The sequence below is a fragment of the Mustela lutreola genome, chromosome 8 (genome assembly GCF_030435805.1).
Source record: "Mustela lutreola isolate mMusLut2 chromosome 8, mMusLut2.pri, whole genome shotgun sequence".
Taxonomy (NCBI): domain Eukaryota; kingdom Metazoa; phylum Chordata; class Mammalia; order Carnivora; family Mustelidae; genus Mustela; species Mustela lutreola.
In genome coordinates, this window is record NC_081297.1 from 141,323,884 (window position 1) to 141,341,221 (window position 17,338).

Below are 17,338 nucleotides of genomic sequence, written 5' to 3' on the forward strand. Positions count from 1 at the left end.
AAGATCACCCATTCTCCTGTCCGCCCTGCACCGAGTGGTTTTCTCTATTCTCCTCCCCAACCGAGTCACGTTTGGGGCTTTCGCTTTGTGGAGCCTCCAACGTCTGGTTCTGGGGAAAACTCCTCTGAGGCCTCAGATCTCGCAGAGCAAGGAACCCCCCTGGTCTCAGATAGATCAAAAATGGAAGCGGATCAGGCAGCACTCAAACACAGAAGCCCTAACTCCAGAGGAGAGAAATTTGGTTTCTTGTGAGTCTTCTGCTCAGAACTCAAAAGAAAAACTTGATGTTTTTAAAAATATTTTATTTATTTATGTGAGATCGAGAGTGAGCGAGCATGAGCAGGGGGAGATGCAGAGGGAGAGGGAGAAGCAGACTCCCCGCTGAGCGCAGAGCCCGATGCGAAGCTCCATCCCAGGACCCTGAGATCTTGACCTGGCCAAAGGCAGATGCTTAGCCCACTGAGCCATCCCGGTGCCCCTATGGGTCTGATTCACGGCTACCCCAGTATGCAGGACAATGAACTGGAACGAGGGACATTTTACAGCTTAGAGGTTGGATGTGGCAACAATGCCTGGAGTCCAGGCATCTTAGAAGTGACATTTGCGTGGACAGTTTACGTTGGCCTTTCCGGGAATGTAGAGGATGTTTCTTCCTTCTGATCTTGCTCAGAGCTCTTTTACCAGCAGCTACGGTGGCCTGGGATGTTCAAGGCTAAGTGCTAGAAAGCTCTTAGTTAGCGAGGGGGAGGAAAGGCGATCCTGGGAAATCCCAAACTCACCATGTGGACAGGAAAAGGGCAGTGAGAATGGGATATGGGGGCACGTAACTCTCTACATCTCCCCTCCCACCTCAGGGGGTGCATGGACAAACTGGGACGGTCAAGGGCTTGGCACCTGGAACATAGGAACTGCTCAGTTAGTGTTTGCTGTTATGATCATGTGTGCACAGTGCCTGGCACACAGTAGATGCTCAATAAATCTTAATTCCCAAAAGGTCCAGTCTAAACTTTGTCTAGGGGTGAGTGGTGGGCTGCTCGTGGGGTGGTAGTCAGAAACAGTAAGTATTAAGTGAGACAGGAGGTAGTTGAGGCCAAGGCTAAGCGCCCCCCCCCACACCTGTACTTAAATTTTTCCCCACTTCATCACCCTCCGAGGTAGATAGATTAGAGCGGTCGACCATCCTCATTTTTCAGAAGGGGAAACTGAGAACCTGAGAGGATCATCCCTTACTTGGGGCGCTTCGATGTGGTCATGGTGGGGCTTCCCAGTCTCCCACATCTCCTCCTGTTGTGGGCGGGAGTAGAGGAGCAGGGATGCTGGGAGTGGGACAGCCCCAAGGTCCCTCAGAGGGGGGGCTGCGTTTGCTCATAGGAAGTCCGAGGCACCGGGGGCCTTCCAGGCCCGGGACGAGGGGCGGTCGCAGCGGCCCAGCCAAGGTCAGAGCCAACTTCTCCGAAGACAGTCCAGCCCTGCCCTCAGCAGGGAGGTGAGCACTGCCAGTCTGCCTCGGGGCCCCTGCACCCCCGAGATATGGGCCACTGCTTCTCCTCTCCCCCAGGGACCAGGCAGGGGTCTTGGGAGGGGAGGTCCTTTATGAAAGGGTCAGAGTTCCCATCATGGGCATCCGGCTTCCCATTCTCCCAAAGAGCCAGCAGCTCTTGGCAAAATTGAGAAGGACCCCACGTTAGTCCTTTGAAGATAGCCCTTCTTCAAGGGCTTAGGCACCTGCTATGTTGAGGCGTTTTCAGGGAAAGCTCTGGATGCGTCATTCCGGCTTTAAGGGCTTTCTCTTCCAAAGTGGTGAGTCGTATTTTTAAAGAAACTCTTAGAGAGCAAGGCCGACCCAGTGGAGTGGGGTATTGGTGGTGAAAATTCCGGAACCTGATAGCGCAGGTCGGAATCAGTACCTTGGCCCAGGGGGTGCGGGGGAGCAGGAAAGTAAGCAGCATTTTAAAGATCTCTTTCTGAAAGTGAGGAGACGGGGTGAAAGGAAAGAGCTGACCCCCCCAGGGAGGGAAATCAGGGACCCTAGGTGCTTTGCGACCTGCTGTCCTCCAGGCTGCTGCGGAGACACAGACTGCCTCTCCCCAGGCCTGGTGAGGACCAGTCTGTCCTACAGAGGGGCTGCCCGGTCAGGGTCCTGGAGCCTCACCGAGCCCCTCACCTTATCCTCAGGTAACCAAGCCCCTTGCGAAGCAGGCAGAACCGGCCCGGCGGAGTCAAGCAGAGCCGTGTCGTCCCAGGAGCCCTGAGAGGCGGCCTGAAGGGGACCGGCGGCTCCAGGGGACCTCGCTGCCCCCAAGGACATCAGCCAGGACCCCTGAGAGGGAGCGGCGGACAGAGAGACCTCTGGAAAGTGGCCGGGCAGGCCCAAGACAGCCTCTGGGGGGGTGGCGGAGTCAGGAGGGGCCTCCAGGAACCCAGGGCCCTCACAGACATCTGGAGAGAGGGTGCAGCAGCCCGCAGGAGGGCCCAGGACTGGGGGACTGGCAAGGACTTGGGGAGCCCAGCCGGGGGCTTGCCAGAGCCCCAGAGGGAACTTGGAGGGGCCCTCTCAGGGAGTCCGAGGAGAGCTGGGAGCAGGAGGGTGGCCCGACTGGCCACAGGGGGCAGGCAGAGGCCTGGGAGGAGCCCCCCGGGAATAGGTTTCGGGAGGCCCCTGACAGGCCCGCTCTCAGAGGCTGGGCCAGCCTGCAGGAGCTGCCCAGTGCCCACCAGACTAAGAGCCCCCCAGAGAACTCCAGGGTAGGCCCAGAAGAGTTCTTGAAATCCCAGAGGCCTGAGATACCCACTACCATGGGCTGGGGGGCTGAGGGAACGCGCCCACCCCTGCACAGTCCTGAGAGGCGATCCGAGCTCGACTGGAAGGACCTTGTGGGCCTTCTCAGGGTGCCCAGAGAAGGGGCCTGGGGCCGGATAGAGGAGTCGATGCTCACCTCCCACCTTCCCAGGTTGGACTGGGAAGGCCTCCTCGAGCTCCTACGGGCCCAGCTGCCCCGCAAGGACCCAGCTGGACACTGGGGTCCCCCGGCCCCGGCTTCAGGGGGTCCCCTGGCCCCGGCTTCAGGGCCAGAAGTGGGTTCCCCAGGCACAAATGGCACCCCGGAGCTAGAGCGACAGGGCCAGCCTGATGGCTGGGAGGAGTCCACCCTGGTCAACGGACAGAGCCAGAGCGCTGGGCAGTGGCCCGGGAGCTCCGCCCAGCCGCCCAGCCCTGCCTGCACCTCCACCCAGTGGCCAAAGACCAGAGTGACGAGGGGACCAGAGACCTCACCTATGGCTTGTCTGGAAGAGATGGGCCAGCTGGGGAGCAGGAGCCCTGCAGAGGGTCCCAGCTTGCCAGAGTGGGAGGTAAGTTCATCTCCCGTGCAAGGGGCAGCCTGACAATCTGCCCCACCCAGAAAAGTATCCTTCGAAAGGCCTCCCTCCGGCTCCTACACACCCTCCGAGGCTCAGCCCTAACCCTCCCTCCTGACCAGCACTTTCCCAGCCCCCAAACTGGGCAGCAGTGATAACGACCCACACTCTTTGATGAGCAGCATTAGCTCCCATCTAAGCCCGGGTCTGAATGTTTTCTGATATTTTCCTCATTTAATCTCCATAGCAACCTGATGAGAAAGGCACCGTGTATTCACAGATCAGGAACCTGAGGCCCAGAGAGCACACAGCTAGTGAGGGCTGGGGCAAGCAGGCAAGCAAGGTGCTCTGCCCAGGGCGTGCCCCTTTCCATGCTGCTCAGGCTCTGCTTCCTGTGGCCTCTGGTGGCTCCCACCTGACCCTGGCTGGGACCGCAACCAGTGTGGTCAAGTCCCCTCCCCCACTGCCCTATTCAAAGTTCCTCAAAGTCCAGACAGCATCACTTAGCCCTCTCTGGCCCCTACAGCTTCTCTTAGGCACAGGGAAGAGGTTGTGCCAATGCTGATTGGGTTGAGCCAAGAGCTAAGCCCTGCTGTTTAAATCAGGGCACGTGTGCAAGGTAGGCCCAGGGCCTGGCACAGAGTGGGAGCTCACTAGGTCCCTTCCCTGCCTCCTTCGCCCCAGCAGCAGGGACCCTCTGCCATTGCCTGGAGCCTCTACCTGAAGATGGTGGCCAGGGAGGGTCCCGGAGGCCAGAACGGGGCCTCAGCTCCCTGGAAACACAGCACATGCTTTGGGGCACCGAGCTTCTCTTGCCCTGTAAAATGGGACCAGATGCTTCCCATCTAGCCTTCGCAGGGGTGGTATGGAGGCTCTGCCTGATCACCCAAACTCCCTCACTTCCTGATGTCCCGCCCCACGCCGCCGCCTTCCTGGACGACAGGGAGGATTCATGCTGTCCCGGGTTCTGAGCCTGGTGCTTCACACCTTATGCCTCCCATGCCTCCACCTGAGAGAAGGCTTGGCCTCATCCAGCATTTACTAGGGGTCATGCATGTATCAGTTGTCCCCAGTGACCAAAACCCCGGTTTTTAACTGCCATGTTGTAAATCCTCTGAGCACAGGGCCTGCCCGGGAGCCCCTTTCGCTGTATTTCTCTGAGGCTTTTGTCTGCTGGCTCTCCAGTCGACTCAGTGCATGGACAAAAGAGTTGCAGGGATGAACCAGCTTGGTCCTGCTGTCTTGGCCAGAGGGAGTTCCGGGAATTTGGAGCCCCCCACCCCAAGAAGCTGTCAGGCTAATCAGGGAGGCAGATGGACCCCAGGCAGCTCTGGGAGGAGGGGTGCTCGGTCGCAGTGGATGCTGGGACACGGCTGCCTGGCCCCCGCTCTGCTGGAAAGATCCTTCATCTGCATTTGCTCAGTGGTGAGGCCTTAGGAAGTTAGCCATTGCCTCCAGGGAGGGGCGGGAGCAACAGGTATTTAAGGGCATTTCACGAATGACATCGCAGAGGTATTTACCAGGTTGCTGGGGTGCCATTTGGTCCCCCTCTTTGCAAATCCTTGGCCTGACCTCCCTCTGGCCTTCCTCCCACCCCTCATTCGCTCTCTCTTTGTGGAGCTGTTGGCAGAGCTCCGCGGGACCATCTCATCTCCCTACCTTTGCACGGGCTTTTCCCATTGCTTAAAATGCTCTTCCCTTCCCTCTTCAGTCACCAAACACTCGTTCATTGTTCAAGTCTTAGACCAGGTGCGTTGCTCTGAGATACCTTCCCTGAGTACCCACCCCACCTCTACATTGGTAATGCTTTCCTTCTAGGCTCAGTGGTTCTGCTCCCCTCCATCTGGCCACACTCAGTTACCATTTCCCCCATAAGAAAGATGGGCTGCATGGGGGCGGGAGCTGTGTCTGCTTTATCTCTGCCCTTCTGGCCCCTGGCCCAGGATGTGACACAAAGGAGGAGCTCAACTCGATGGATGATTGATCAGGGAATCCATGAACCTTGAGTGCATGCAAGAAACAAATGGAGGGTGGGTCCATCATCATGGGTAGATGATGGATAAATGGTGGACAGTGGTTGTGTAAGTGGGCGATGGACAGATAAATAAGTAAATGTATTATATAAAGGGCTGTTGGGTCGAAAGTTGGGTGGGTGATGGTGGAACAGGTAATGGGAGTTGGATAGATGATGTTGCTTAGATGACAGATGGGATGATGAACTGATGGAGGGATGAATGTGAGTAGACAATAGATGGATGGATGGTGTGTGGAAGGGTAAATGTGGCACATGATGGGCGATGAATGAATGTTGGAAGATGATGGATGGTTGGATGTTGGATGGGTTGAGAAAGGCTACATGGATGGAGGACGGATGGATGAGTAGGATGATGGATGTTGAATAGGTTAGTGAGTAGATAATATAGGGGTAGACTTTGGCTGGTTGGATGGATTATACATGGGTCTATGGATGTTGGATGCTAGATGGGTGTTGGATGGATGGATGACGAATGGTTGGATAAGAAGGTGGATACAGTCTGGGGAATAACATGGGTTAAGCTATGTTCTTTCTTATCTCCAGTTCCAATCAGAGGAGCCCGAGGAGTCAGAACCAAGCAAAGGCCAAGACTCACTGACGGACCAGAAGCATGCAGACTCGGTAGTTGGGTCATGGGTGTGGGCCCATAGGGAGGTAAAGGGAAGGGAAATCAGGTTGGAGGGCTGAGGTCCTCTGATGAGCTTTGGGATGGTCCAGACCAGGGTTGGCTCCACCATGGGGTCATCTGTGTGTCTAGTAGGGCCTTGAGAGGAGGGGCTCCAGAGGTTCTGGGTCGCAGAGCCATCTTTGGGCCTGAGGTTCTGCTTTTGACTTGCAAGGATGCCCTGAAAAGTCACTCCTCTTTTCTGGGCAAATGGCAGTTTGACCCCGATGATGACTGAAGGCAAGGCCCTTCTGGTTCTGGAGGGCTGGCCAGGCAGGGAGAAGGGGTAGAGATTCCAAGAGCTGGAGCCAGAGAACCACTGAAGAGTGCTAGGAGGTGCTGCTGTCCTCTGAGCCTGGATGGTCTCCAGGGCCCGGGGCTGTTGGGAGAGATGTGTGCTGGGGGCGGGATTCAGGGAGCCTGCCGGGAGGCCTGGCAAGCGACTGGAGCCCATCACTGCGCCCCGCCCCTCCCACAACCTGCCAAACAGACTGTTCTCATCACCCTCAGCCTCCAGAGAGGTGAGGTCAGAGCGGACAGCCTGGAGCAGCGGGAGGCAGGGCGAAGGAGACAGACTGCTTGAGGCTGTGCTTTCCTCATCCTGCCCTTGTTGCGCTGTTTCCTCGCTGCCACCGGAGAAGCTGATTGGTGGTGGTGGGAGGGGGGGAGGCATCTGTCTGGCAGCCTGGAACCCCCTGGTCTGGCCCTGGCGCTCATCAGAGCTGGGCGGGGGCGGATTCTGTCCCTCCCCGTGCAGATGAGGGAACGAGTCATCCCAGGTCACACAGCGAGGCAGAGGCTGACCTCCAGCTAGAAGCTGGAGCTCGGGACCCCCATCCTGCAGTCCCTTTGATTGCTGGTTCTGTCCCGATTCCTCACGTGGCCTCCCCCAATGGCAGCGAGATTTTCATGGCTTGGTGGCCCGTCTCCCCGTCTGTGACACGAGAGGGGACAGAGGACTGGTCACTAAAGGTGCTTCTAGCTCTCACAGGGGCTCCGGCAACTTTGCTCTTCCTCTTTCTGGGTTATTTCTTCATACTTCCTGGGGCCAGAGTTTGGTGAACAAGGAAGAAATAGCCATCTAGGGGTCCCCTGATAATCTCCACCAACGTGGAAACCTCTCAGTATAGCCCCAGGCAACCAGGACTGGACGGAGCCGATGCCTGTCTTGTTCGCTCATTCGTTCATTCATTCATTCATCCATCCATTTATTCATTCATCCACATACACTTAACCAGCACCTTCTGGGTGTGGGCCGGGAGCCAACTGGATGCATGGAGCTCCTGGTCCAGTGGCCAGAGCTGTGCCGGGGGAATGTGGTGGCAAGGTGGGGGAGAAGCCCCTCCCCCAAAGCCATCCTAGGCCTGTGCTCTGATGCTTTAGGTCCCATTGCCAGATGATCTCTTGCTTCTGAAAAGTGGGGATACCTGGACTCTGTCCTTCCTCTCTGCCAGTAAGCTGCGCCTCTGCTTCTCTGTGGCCTGTCTCCCCAAGGATGTCTGCAAAGGGGCCACATTTGGGGGGCCTGCCAGGGGTGGTTGCAAAAGTCTGTGACTCATTCCTTTCCTTGGGGGGAGAGGAAGGCAGATGGGGGGGTACTTGTGTGACCTTTTGGTTACCGTGGGGAAGATGGACCCGGAGTTCCCACGTCTTTAGGTATTTCAAGAGAAGCTGGAACTATGCAATTATATGTTAATCTCCTGATTCTTTAACATTGGAACCTAATGCAAAATAATCTGAAAACCCTATGCAGGCTGAACACATGGCAGGGGTCTGCACGGCCCTCCGACTGGACACCGGTGGTCTGACTTTAGGGTGGTGAAGGGCATGTGTCCAAAGGCGCTGAGCCCCAAGAACTCCATCAGGCGAACACCCCGTAGTGTGAATGAGTTAACAAGCTCTTTCCTTGGCAGTTCTGTGAGACGAGAAAGATGGGGGCCCTGGGCCTTTGAGGTGGGCGTGGCAGAATAGGCAGGGGAGACTGTACTCAGGGACCTGCCCCCCATCCCACCAAAAGGACCTGGGGGCCAACACTGGACCCTGTTTGACAGGCAGACAAGAGGCCAGCGGAGGGCAAGGCTGGGAGCCCACTCAAGGGCCGACTGGTGACCTCATGGCGGATGCCCGGGGACCGTCCCACGCTGTTCAATCCGTTCCTGCTGTCCCTGGGGGTCCTCAGGTGGCAAAGGGTAGGCTGGCTCCAGTGGGGTGGGAGGGATGAGGGCGGGAGAGAGTGGGAGGTGAGAAAGGACGTTGGCGTCAAGAGAGGGAGAGTGGGGGGTGGGGGGTTGGAGGCGCCTACACGAGCAAGGAGAGATGGAAGCAGAGTCCTAAGGCCCCCGTGGTCTCTACGAGTGACTGCGATTTCCCACTTCCTGGACAGGACTGGGGCTGTTTTTGGTTTTCGGGGTCAGGTGGGATTGAACACACAGCTGAAAGCTCCCAGTCAGCACCTGGGCCAAGGGGAGCCAGGCTGGGGGAGGAACGGAGAGAGGGATGGCCTGCGGGGGGCTCTGGGATTGCAAAGTGTGTCTCAGACCTGGGCCCGAGCCTGTTTCACAAACATCTGGCATTACGTAAGCTACCCGCTGCCCTGAGAGGCCTGTAAACACTCGGGCCTCTGGTTCAGGGTTTCCTCAAGGGCGGGGAGGGGAGGCAGCTGTGACCCACTCCCTCCTGCCTCCTTCACAGCAGAGACAAGCGGCCTGGCCTCCCCAGGGACCACTGGTAGGCTCGAGGGCTCTCTCTTCTCTTAGTGACAGGCCGACTCTTGTACTCTCGTTGGCTCTGGGTCTGGCACTAGGCTGGGCACCTTAGGGACAGGACACCCATTTTGCAGATGATGGCACGGAGGCTCACGGAGGTGAGCTGACTGGCTGGCGTTGCATTGCTAGGGCTTAGAGGAGCCAGCCTCTTGCTGATTTTCCTCCTTCTTAGATGAGAGGATGCCTGCCGCGAACCACCCCAAGCCTCAGTGGCCACATCTGCGTAAAGGGGAAAAGTCGATAGCGACTCTCAAGGCTGCAGAGAGAGCTCAGGGAGATCCGGATGCACAGAGATGGGGGGGAGGGGCGTGTCCAGCCACTGCATGATTGCCTCTATGCGGCTTTTGGTGATCAGACAAACATGTTAGCCGGGCACGGTGGGACCTTCAAGCCCTGGGTGAGATGATAACCAGCATGTATTGGGTGCCTCTGTGCTCAGTTCTGCGTCCCGTATGTGACATGCCGTGGCCATGCCGGATCGCGTGGACTCCTCAGCACCAGGCACGCTGAGTACGGTGCACACTGTCCATTTTACAGATGAGAACATGAAGCTCAGTGAGGAGAGAGACTGTTCTAGGTCACAGGGGGGCAGAGCTGAGATTCGGTCCCTACTCGCCTTGACCGCAGAGCCCTCCCATCTCCGTGCTTCCTGCTCTCTTCCGAGCTGCTTGCAGCCCTGAGAATCTTCACGGATTTTCCCCATTACACAGATGTGGCTACGGAGGCTCATGAGTTGGCAGCCGGTTTCTCATCTGGGAGGGAGAACAGTCAGGAGCGATGGAATGGAACTGCCAGCAGGGACTCCCAGACAGTTCCTTAGAGCGGCTTCAAACATCTCTTGGGTTGGAGAGTGAATCGGTCCCAGGTCAAGAGCCAGGAAGCCCAGGCTTGAGTTCTGTCTCTGTCCCTAACGTGTATGGCTTTGAGCCATCATCACCCTCTCTGAGCCTCACGGTGTTATCCTCAATCGAGTAACAGTTGGAGATGGATAACCCTGCAGCTTGGTGGTGGCCCTGGGTCCCCGGGTCTGTGCCATCTCTGTCTGAACAGGACAAGCTGTGGCAAGGGAGTCATTCCTTCGTTTGTGCGTGCCTTCATCGGACCTCTGTTTACTGAGGACCTACTGTGGGCTGAGGCCCTGGGCTGGTCTCCAAGATAGAGGCAAAAACACTCTTGTCTCTGCCCACGAGAAGCTCAGTGTGATGAGGACACTGACACGGAACTGGTAAGAACACAGCGTGTGTCATCCCTTTAGTGGCCGGATATACAGACTAGCAGGGAGCACTGGACCAGGAGAGTCTCTGTGCTGGAGGCACTTCAGCTTCCTTTGGACTGAGACCTGGAGGGTGAGGAGGCATTTTCTGAGCAAACAAACATTTGGAGAGACGGAAGGGAGGGGCAGGAGAGAGAGGGAGAGTGTATGTGTGTGTTGGGGCACAGAGGACAGGAAGAGAAGTGTTCCAGACCCGGTGGGGAATGCATCGTGTAGTCCCATCCGAGGTACAAAGGACCTGACTTATTCTGAGAATTCCCAGTGGCTCCATCTTCTGTGTCCCTGGCATGTACAATATGTGTGTATAATAATGGAAGACAACAGGTAAGGGTCCGATTATGATGGACGCTGACTGCTTGGCACAAGTAGGCAGAGCTGATCTACTAGCACCTGGGAGGTGTTGAACTTGGAGCAGGGAAGTGATCTGACAATCGCTGGGTTGAGAGTACTACAAGAGGAGTCCCAGAGGTCAGGAAAGCAGCAAGGAGGCTGGTGCTATCAGGGGCCACTGGGCCAGAGTGCTGGTGGCTGGGGAGGTCTTCTGTTTATTCACTCACTCTACCAAGGACCAGACGCCTGAGTGAGGTACAGGGGCAGAGTGGGAAGACACGGCATGTGGAGGCAGGAAGGCGTGTCTAAAGGAAGATAGGCTGGTTTTCAGCCTCATTCCTCAAGGGTGGAGGAGAGGCACCCAGAGGGAAATGCAGGGAAAAAACTTCAGCTCCCTGAGCCTCTGTTTCTTTATCTGTGAAGTAGGGAGAGTAATTAGAGTTTTGTGGGTTTTTAAAAGATTTTATTTATTTATTTGACAGAGAGAAACGCAGCAAGAGAGGGAACACAGGCAGGGGGAGTGGGAGAGGGAGAAGCAGGTTTCCTGCAGAGCAGGGAGGCTGGTGCAGGGCTGGATCCCATCTGGGATCATGACCTGAGCCCAAGGCAGATGCTTAACGACTGAGCCTCCCAGGCGCCCCGAGAGTAAATATAGTCATGACAGCAATAATTTTTGAACTCCAAACTGAGATGGAAGAAAATTTAAAGGGCAATTATTCCAAGCTCTCCTGTACCCCGCCCCCAAACGTTAGCTAGCTAGGGCTAAAGGGGTTGTTCTAGGCGCTTTACTTAAATTAACACTTCATCCTTACAGGAACATCACGACATAAGAGCATTATTCCCTTTTACAGAGGGGGAAGTTGAGGCCCAGAGAGGCCGAGTACCCTGCTGAAGGTAACACAGGGTTTGAATCACAATTCAAATTCCACCGCTGCAAGGCTCAGAGGAGCTCCTGCAGGCAAAAGGCCTCTTACAACCTGCCAAGTGCTGGGAATGTGAGAAACGGGTGTAGCCCACATCCAAGAACCCAAAACTGGGTTCTTAAGCCCAGAAAGACCGGCTTGGGAGGAGGAGCCATTTGGGGAAATGCCCTACCGTTCCAGAAGTCACTTTGTGCTTAGATTACGTGCTAGGAATCCCGTCTCTTCTTACTGTGACCTTGGGCAAGTCGGCCCACCTCTCTGAGCCTCTCTTTTCTCATTACTAAAATGGGGACGGGCACACCTCCCTGTCAGGTCTTTGGTGAGGCAGAAACTAGGTGACACAGGTAACGAGCGGGGCTGGGCGAGGGGGACCCGCTGAGCTGTTGGGACTGGGTGCACTGCCCACGTCTCCGTCAAACCGAGGGGCCGAGCCGTTAGTGGACCCATCGCTCCGTCCGGCGGCTCGCGGGAGCCATAACAGGGCGACTGGGTGCCACACCCGGCTGCCCCCGCCCAGCACTGCAGCTCCCGGGCCGGGCCGAGTCACCTGCACGTTGAGTCCTTCCTTCCTCCCTGCGCGCCCGCGGCCGGAGTCCGGCCCCCGGCTCCCTCCGCCCCCATCCGCCCGCCCAGACCGCCCTCGCGCGCCCGTCCCGTCGCGGCAGGCCCTGCCCCCGGGCCGGCCCGCGCTCCCATTGGTCCGGCCGCGGCCCCCGCCGCTGTTTGTCCTGGCTTTCTCGCCGCCCATTGGCCCTCCCGGGTCCTCCCAGGAAGTTTGAAAAAAAAAAAAAAAAAAAGTTTTATGGGCGGATGGAGGGGGCCGGGGCAGCGCCGGGGAAGGGAAGGGCCGGAGGAGCGGCGGCGGGCGGCCGAGAGGGGCGGCGGCGGCGGCGGCGGCGGCGGGATTCCCGCGCTGCTGGGCCCGGCCCGAGAGCCCTTACCACCTTCCTGCCTCCTGCTCCCGCCGCCCCGGGGCGCCGCCATGACGGTGAGTGCCCCCGCGGGGCAGCCCCTCTGCGCCCCAGGCCGGGCGGAGAGCGACGGCCCGAGCCAGAGCCGAGCCGTTCCCCTCCGGGGCACCCCCTTCACTTCCCGGAGGCGAGAGGAGGTCTCGGCCGGAAGACAGGGCGACCCCAGCAGCACAGGCCGGCCGACCTGCCTCAACTAACCCCCAATTTCTTCCTCACCTTTCCCGGCGAGGAGCCAGGGCGACCTCGACGCAGTGGGAACTCTCTGTCCTGGGCAGCCCCTTCCGACACCCCCCCCCCCGACCCACCGCAACTTTAGCCGGACCAGTCGCGGGCAATTTGGGATGGCCGTTTCCCACCTCCCCTCCAGCTCCCTTGCATTCTCCCGAACTGCCGGACCGGTAGGGACTCCCAAGGCTCCAGGCAGTGGGAGGGAACGAGGATGGGCCTGGTTTGGGTCTGGGGTCTCGTCCGGGGCTGGAGAGAGGCGCTCCCCGGTTCGAATGGGTCGCACAGAACCATTCGAGGTCTGGGAGGGCTGCCTACCCGTGTGGGCGCTGGCCCGAAGTTGGGTGGGTGAGAAGGAGCCGCCTCTTTGCGCCCCGTCCGGGAGCCCATGCTGGGATTTTTGAAGGGGCGCTGGGGCCTTGGGTGGGGCAAGTCCACGAGCGACGTGGGGGACACGATGGTAGAGATTCGTCTTTCTCTTGGGGATGGACATTACCCAAGTCACTACCTGTACCTTAATGATCACATCGGGCCCCACAGCCGAGTTCACCATTATTCCCATTTCACATTTGGGTAAATTGAGGCATGAGGGATGAGGGGTGGTGTTGCCCTGGGTTACCCTGAGCGTAAAGGAAGGAGTAGCCTCTTTCCAGGTCAGTCTGGCCCCTTGACCATGATGTTCTGGAAGGGAGGGGCGGGGCTGCTTTTGGTTTCTGGCTAGCGCCTTAGGGAGGCTCTGACAGCCTGGACGGGTGGGGTGATGGAGTGGAGCTGAGTGTGTTTGCGCATGCGCACCTCCCCTTTCCTCGGCTAGTGGAGACCCTGACAAGAAGTGGGCTGGGCTGCTGAGGGTTGGCCCTAAGGGCCCCTGCCCCTGTGAGTGTGATGACCTGGCCGCTGCTTGGACTTCCTCGGCCTCCGCACATCCTGCCACCTCCCTGCTGGCTCTTCCTGTAGTCAGCAGCCTCCCTTTGGTCAGTGAGCAGAGAGGGATGTGGGGGGAGGCGCTGAGTCAGTGTCCTGGCCACCCACCCTCAGGCCCCCAGGCCCCGGGAAGGATGTTTGCATTTACTGCGGGGTGCCTGCCAGACCCTGAAGTGGGTGCTTTCACGTTACCAGAGTTGATCCTTTAAGGTCGATGATTTTAACTTCCCATCTAACAGATGAGAACGCTGAGGTATAGAGAGGGGAAGTAACCTGCCCGGGTGACATAACCAGTTAGATGGCCCCAGTTTTCTTTCTGGGGCTAGATAGAAATGTACTGTTGCCTTTCAAGGGGAAGCGCATGGTGAGGGGGCTGCTTCAGGCCGCCTGTGGGGGGGTACTTGGAGGGACAGCATATCCCTGCAGTGGGAGGGGGCTTCCAAAGGAAGACACCCTCCCGTGATTGGAGGATTTTGTCAGATGGAAATGGACTGGGGGAGGGAAGAGTGTAGACAGACACCTTGGTTGTGTTTGGGGAAAGGTGAGAACATAGAAAAGGGGCCTTGAAAGGAGGGCTTCAAAGGCCAGGAGAAGCAGTTTGGGCTTTGATCAGGGGCACTGGGGAGCCAAGAAAAGTTTTGGAGCAGAGAGATGGCTCATGATCTCTGCTGACAGCGTTTGCTGGGTTCATCATGGCTGCCTTCATGCCTGAGCCTGCCCCAGCCTGGTGTCCCTCCTGTGTCTTCTTCACACCCTTTCCCTCTCTCCTGACCCCCAGCCCTGAGCTCAGAGGTCTGTAGGGAGCATGTGGTAAAGTTGCCTGGTAAAGCCAGGCCTGGAGTCCAGATCTGCCCCACCTCCTTTAGCTTGCGCCCAGTGCAACCCTGCCCTTGGAGCCTCCTGCCTTAGCCACTGCCTGGCATCAAATTATATACCTGTCCACTTGTTTATTGTCTGTCTGTTTCCTGAGTTCCACCAGGGCAGGGGCCACATCTCCCCTTCGCAGCTGATTTCCCGGCCTCAAACAGTGCCCGGTGCTTTAAAAAAAAATTGTTTTTCAACAAACATTCCCTTAGACTGGAGGGTGAACAGGCATGTCCCTAACGGTGAGTTGCTCCTATTCTGGCCTGTGAGGGATAAGTGAATGGCTTCGAGACCAACACAAACACAGCAGAGGCTGCAGGAGGGCACTTTCTGGCATGGTGTGTGGTGTGTACTGGGAAAGGGGCCACAGAAGTGGCAGTTAAGCTGGGTCTTAACGCACGAGTAGGGGTTTGCCTGGTCCCGGGTGGAGGAGGAAGCCTGGTATTTCAGCAGAGGACATGGGCTGGTGTGGAGGGCCTGGAGTCCTGATGTGTTGCCGATCAGAGAGCATATGTGGTGACGATATAAAGATGGGGTTCCCTGTGCAAGGGGGATGCCGGCTGGGCGGGTGAGCTGAAGCTTGTGCGCTATCAGGCAGCCAGACCTCGTCTTGCAGCCCCCTGGAGGTTTGAAGCAGACTTGTGACACTTAGACCTTTTTGAGGGGGTCTGCCCGCCAAGCTTGTGTTTAGAGGGGTCCGTGTCAGTGATCCAGGCAGGTGGGAGGCTGTGCTGACCTGTGGCCGTGGCCATGACCCAAAGGAGGAGAGAGCTGGTCGGTACCCCTGGAGGGACAAAGGGCAGGTGAGCTTTCTCAGGTGGAGGAAGGGTGGCTGGGCCCTAGAGGCCATGTGGGAAGGGACAGCAGGAGAGGTCTAGGCTGGCAGACCTGTTGACCCTGGACAGGGGTTCCCAGGTTACTGCAGGACCTTCCCTGTCAGCGGATTTAAAATTTCATTTTAGCAGCCTCCTCCCCTCCTTAAGGTCAGCGTGCTTTCTAGCACCCGGGGTGGTGAGCAGCTTCCAGAAGGTCACTGAGCTTCTCCATGTGTAGCTCATTCAGCCCTCTCACAAAGCTTGGGAGAGTGCAGGACCTGCCCCCCCAATATGTGCTGTGTTAGATAGCCAGGGGTCAGGGAAGAGATGTGATGTTCGCCCCACCCTCTGCTTTCCAGGCAGCGCTTGGGGTCCCAGCCTGTCATCCTAGTTGCTCTCTCCTGGAAGACTATGGCCAACCTCCCAACCCTGGCCCAGTCTATGGGCTGGGTGGTCCACTGGTCCCTTCCCAGGAGCTTTCCCCTGGACCAGCACAGGGGTTTAGACCAGGAAGGTAAAGGAGGGTAATATTTATTCAGCAGGCTTTTGCTGACACCCAGTCACAGCATGCCAGCCTTGGGGTCACTGGAGGTCCCCATCTGAATGGAGGTCACCCAGGTGATTTGGTGGCCCCGAGTGTAGCTGCCAGTCTTCGGTCTTAGTTTGGGATTGTCCTAAGCAGCCTCTGGCACTGGTGGGGAGCAGGGTAAGGGCAGATGGAGAGAGACAGGACGAACACAGCCCCAGGGTTTCCCAGCTCCTGAGAGCAGAGCCCGGGTCCTCTCCCTCATACAGGTAGGCAGGGAGGGGCTGCCCTGCAGGGGTGGGGATGCGGGCCTGTGGAGATCCAAGGGCTCTGGCCCCACAGCTTGGGCTCTGGATGGCTCCGGATGGCTCTGGATGTCCAGGCTGCTGGCACAAGCCCCTCGTGGGCCACTTCCTCCACCTGCAGAAGAGGAGAATGGGGAGGAAGGCGGGTCAGGGGAGGTAGCCAAGTCAGGTGGCTCCGGTTACCAGCTGCTGTCTCTGCTGCCCACCCCACTGAGCCCTGCTGCAGGCTCCTTCCACGCAACCAGCAACCAGACACCTTGGCCTGGTGAGGCCATGATGCCGGTGCTGATAGGTGGGCTCAGGGCCATGGCAACAGGTGGCCGCCTCCTTCCTGCCCTGCAGCCTGGCCCGCCCCACTCTCCGCCCTGCCAGGGAGCAGGGGCTGACACTCTGCTGAGCGGACCAGGACCTACAGAAGTCTGCGCCTGGGCCAGGAGGGTCTGGTGGCTGGAGCCCATCAGATGGGCGTGGCCAGAGAAAATGCCTGGATGAATGGCTGCTTCATCTAGGCCCTGGGTGTTGGGGGGGGAAAAGGGGGTACCTAGCCTACAGCCCTCTGTGGAACATGCTGCAGCTGGGAGCCCCCAGACCCCGGGCCCGCATCCCGCTGGGCAGCACCCACCAGGTGGGGCTTGCCAGGACTGAAGTACCACCTTCCTGGTCCTTCCAGAGATCTGGAGGGCACCAGAGGATCTCTGACCCTAGCCTGGGCCTGACTCCCATCTTTCAGGGTCTCCAGGAGGCATGGAAAGGGCAGGCTGGTCAGAACACGGGAGAGTCAGTGAGTGGGGGATGAACACATGAAGGCGTTTTCCTCGTGGGCCTCCCAGCCTCTTCAGTGAGGGCAGCTGGACAGTTGGCTTGGCCCTTCTGGTCCAGGCTGTTCTCAGTGCTCTCTGGCGTCTGTAGGCAGAGCCACTCTGTCTCTCACTGTTCGGTGAGGAGGTAGGCTGGTTGCAGGGGGGAGCCTGGACATCTACGGTGGATGTCACCTTGCCTGCCCTCTTGGCTCTCAGAGACTGTTGGGGAAAGGGGCCAGGTCTGCCTCAGTGGCTGAGAGCCTACCTGGAATTGGGGGTTACCTGGGTCCTCAGCGCCCCCATCTCCTGGTCTCTCTGGGGGGCAAGATGGGTGCCCACTCCTCCCCAGTTCTGGTTGGCTCTCCACCAGCCCTAAATCACCTGCCTGCTCATCTTCCCACAGCCCGATCTGCTCAACTTCAAGAAGGGATGGATGTCGATCTTGGACGAGCCTGGAGAGGTAGGAGGGCTGCAGCGAGAGTGGAGGGGGTGGCCTGGGCAGCTTCGGGGTCCCAGTAGGTCCCTGGGGACAGCCCAGGAGGCTGAGCTGCTTCCACGGCT

The 17,338-nt window shown here is 58.2% G+C and overlaps 1 protein-coding gene across 3 annotated transcripts in view; it reads left to right on the forward strand.

Moving 5' to 3' along the window:
• Positions 1-17,338, forward strand: part of TRIOBP (TRIO and F-actin binding protein) — a 51,530-nt gene that overhangs the window by 16,911 nt on the left and 17,281 nt on the right. Inside the window, exons 6-10 of one of the 3 annotated variants that reach the window (XM_059186926.1) lie at positions 1,372-1,486; positions 2,176-3,351; positions 5,936-6,013; positions 8,108-8,245; positions 17,181-17,237. In XM_059186926.1, coding sequence (XP_059042909.1) covers positions 1,372-1,486; positions 2,176-3,351; positions 5,936-6,013; positions 8,108-8,245; positions 17,181-17,237 — 1,564 coding nt within the window. Of the gene's footprint in view, positions 1-1,371; positions 1,487-2,175; positions 3,352-5,935; positions 6,014-8,107; positions 8,246-10,282; positions 10,419-12,134; positions 12,336-17,180; positions 17,238-17,338 lie in introns of those variants that run through there. The other 2 variants (XM_059186925.1, XM_059186924.1) reach the window with 2 other exon arrangements.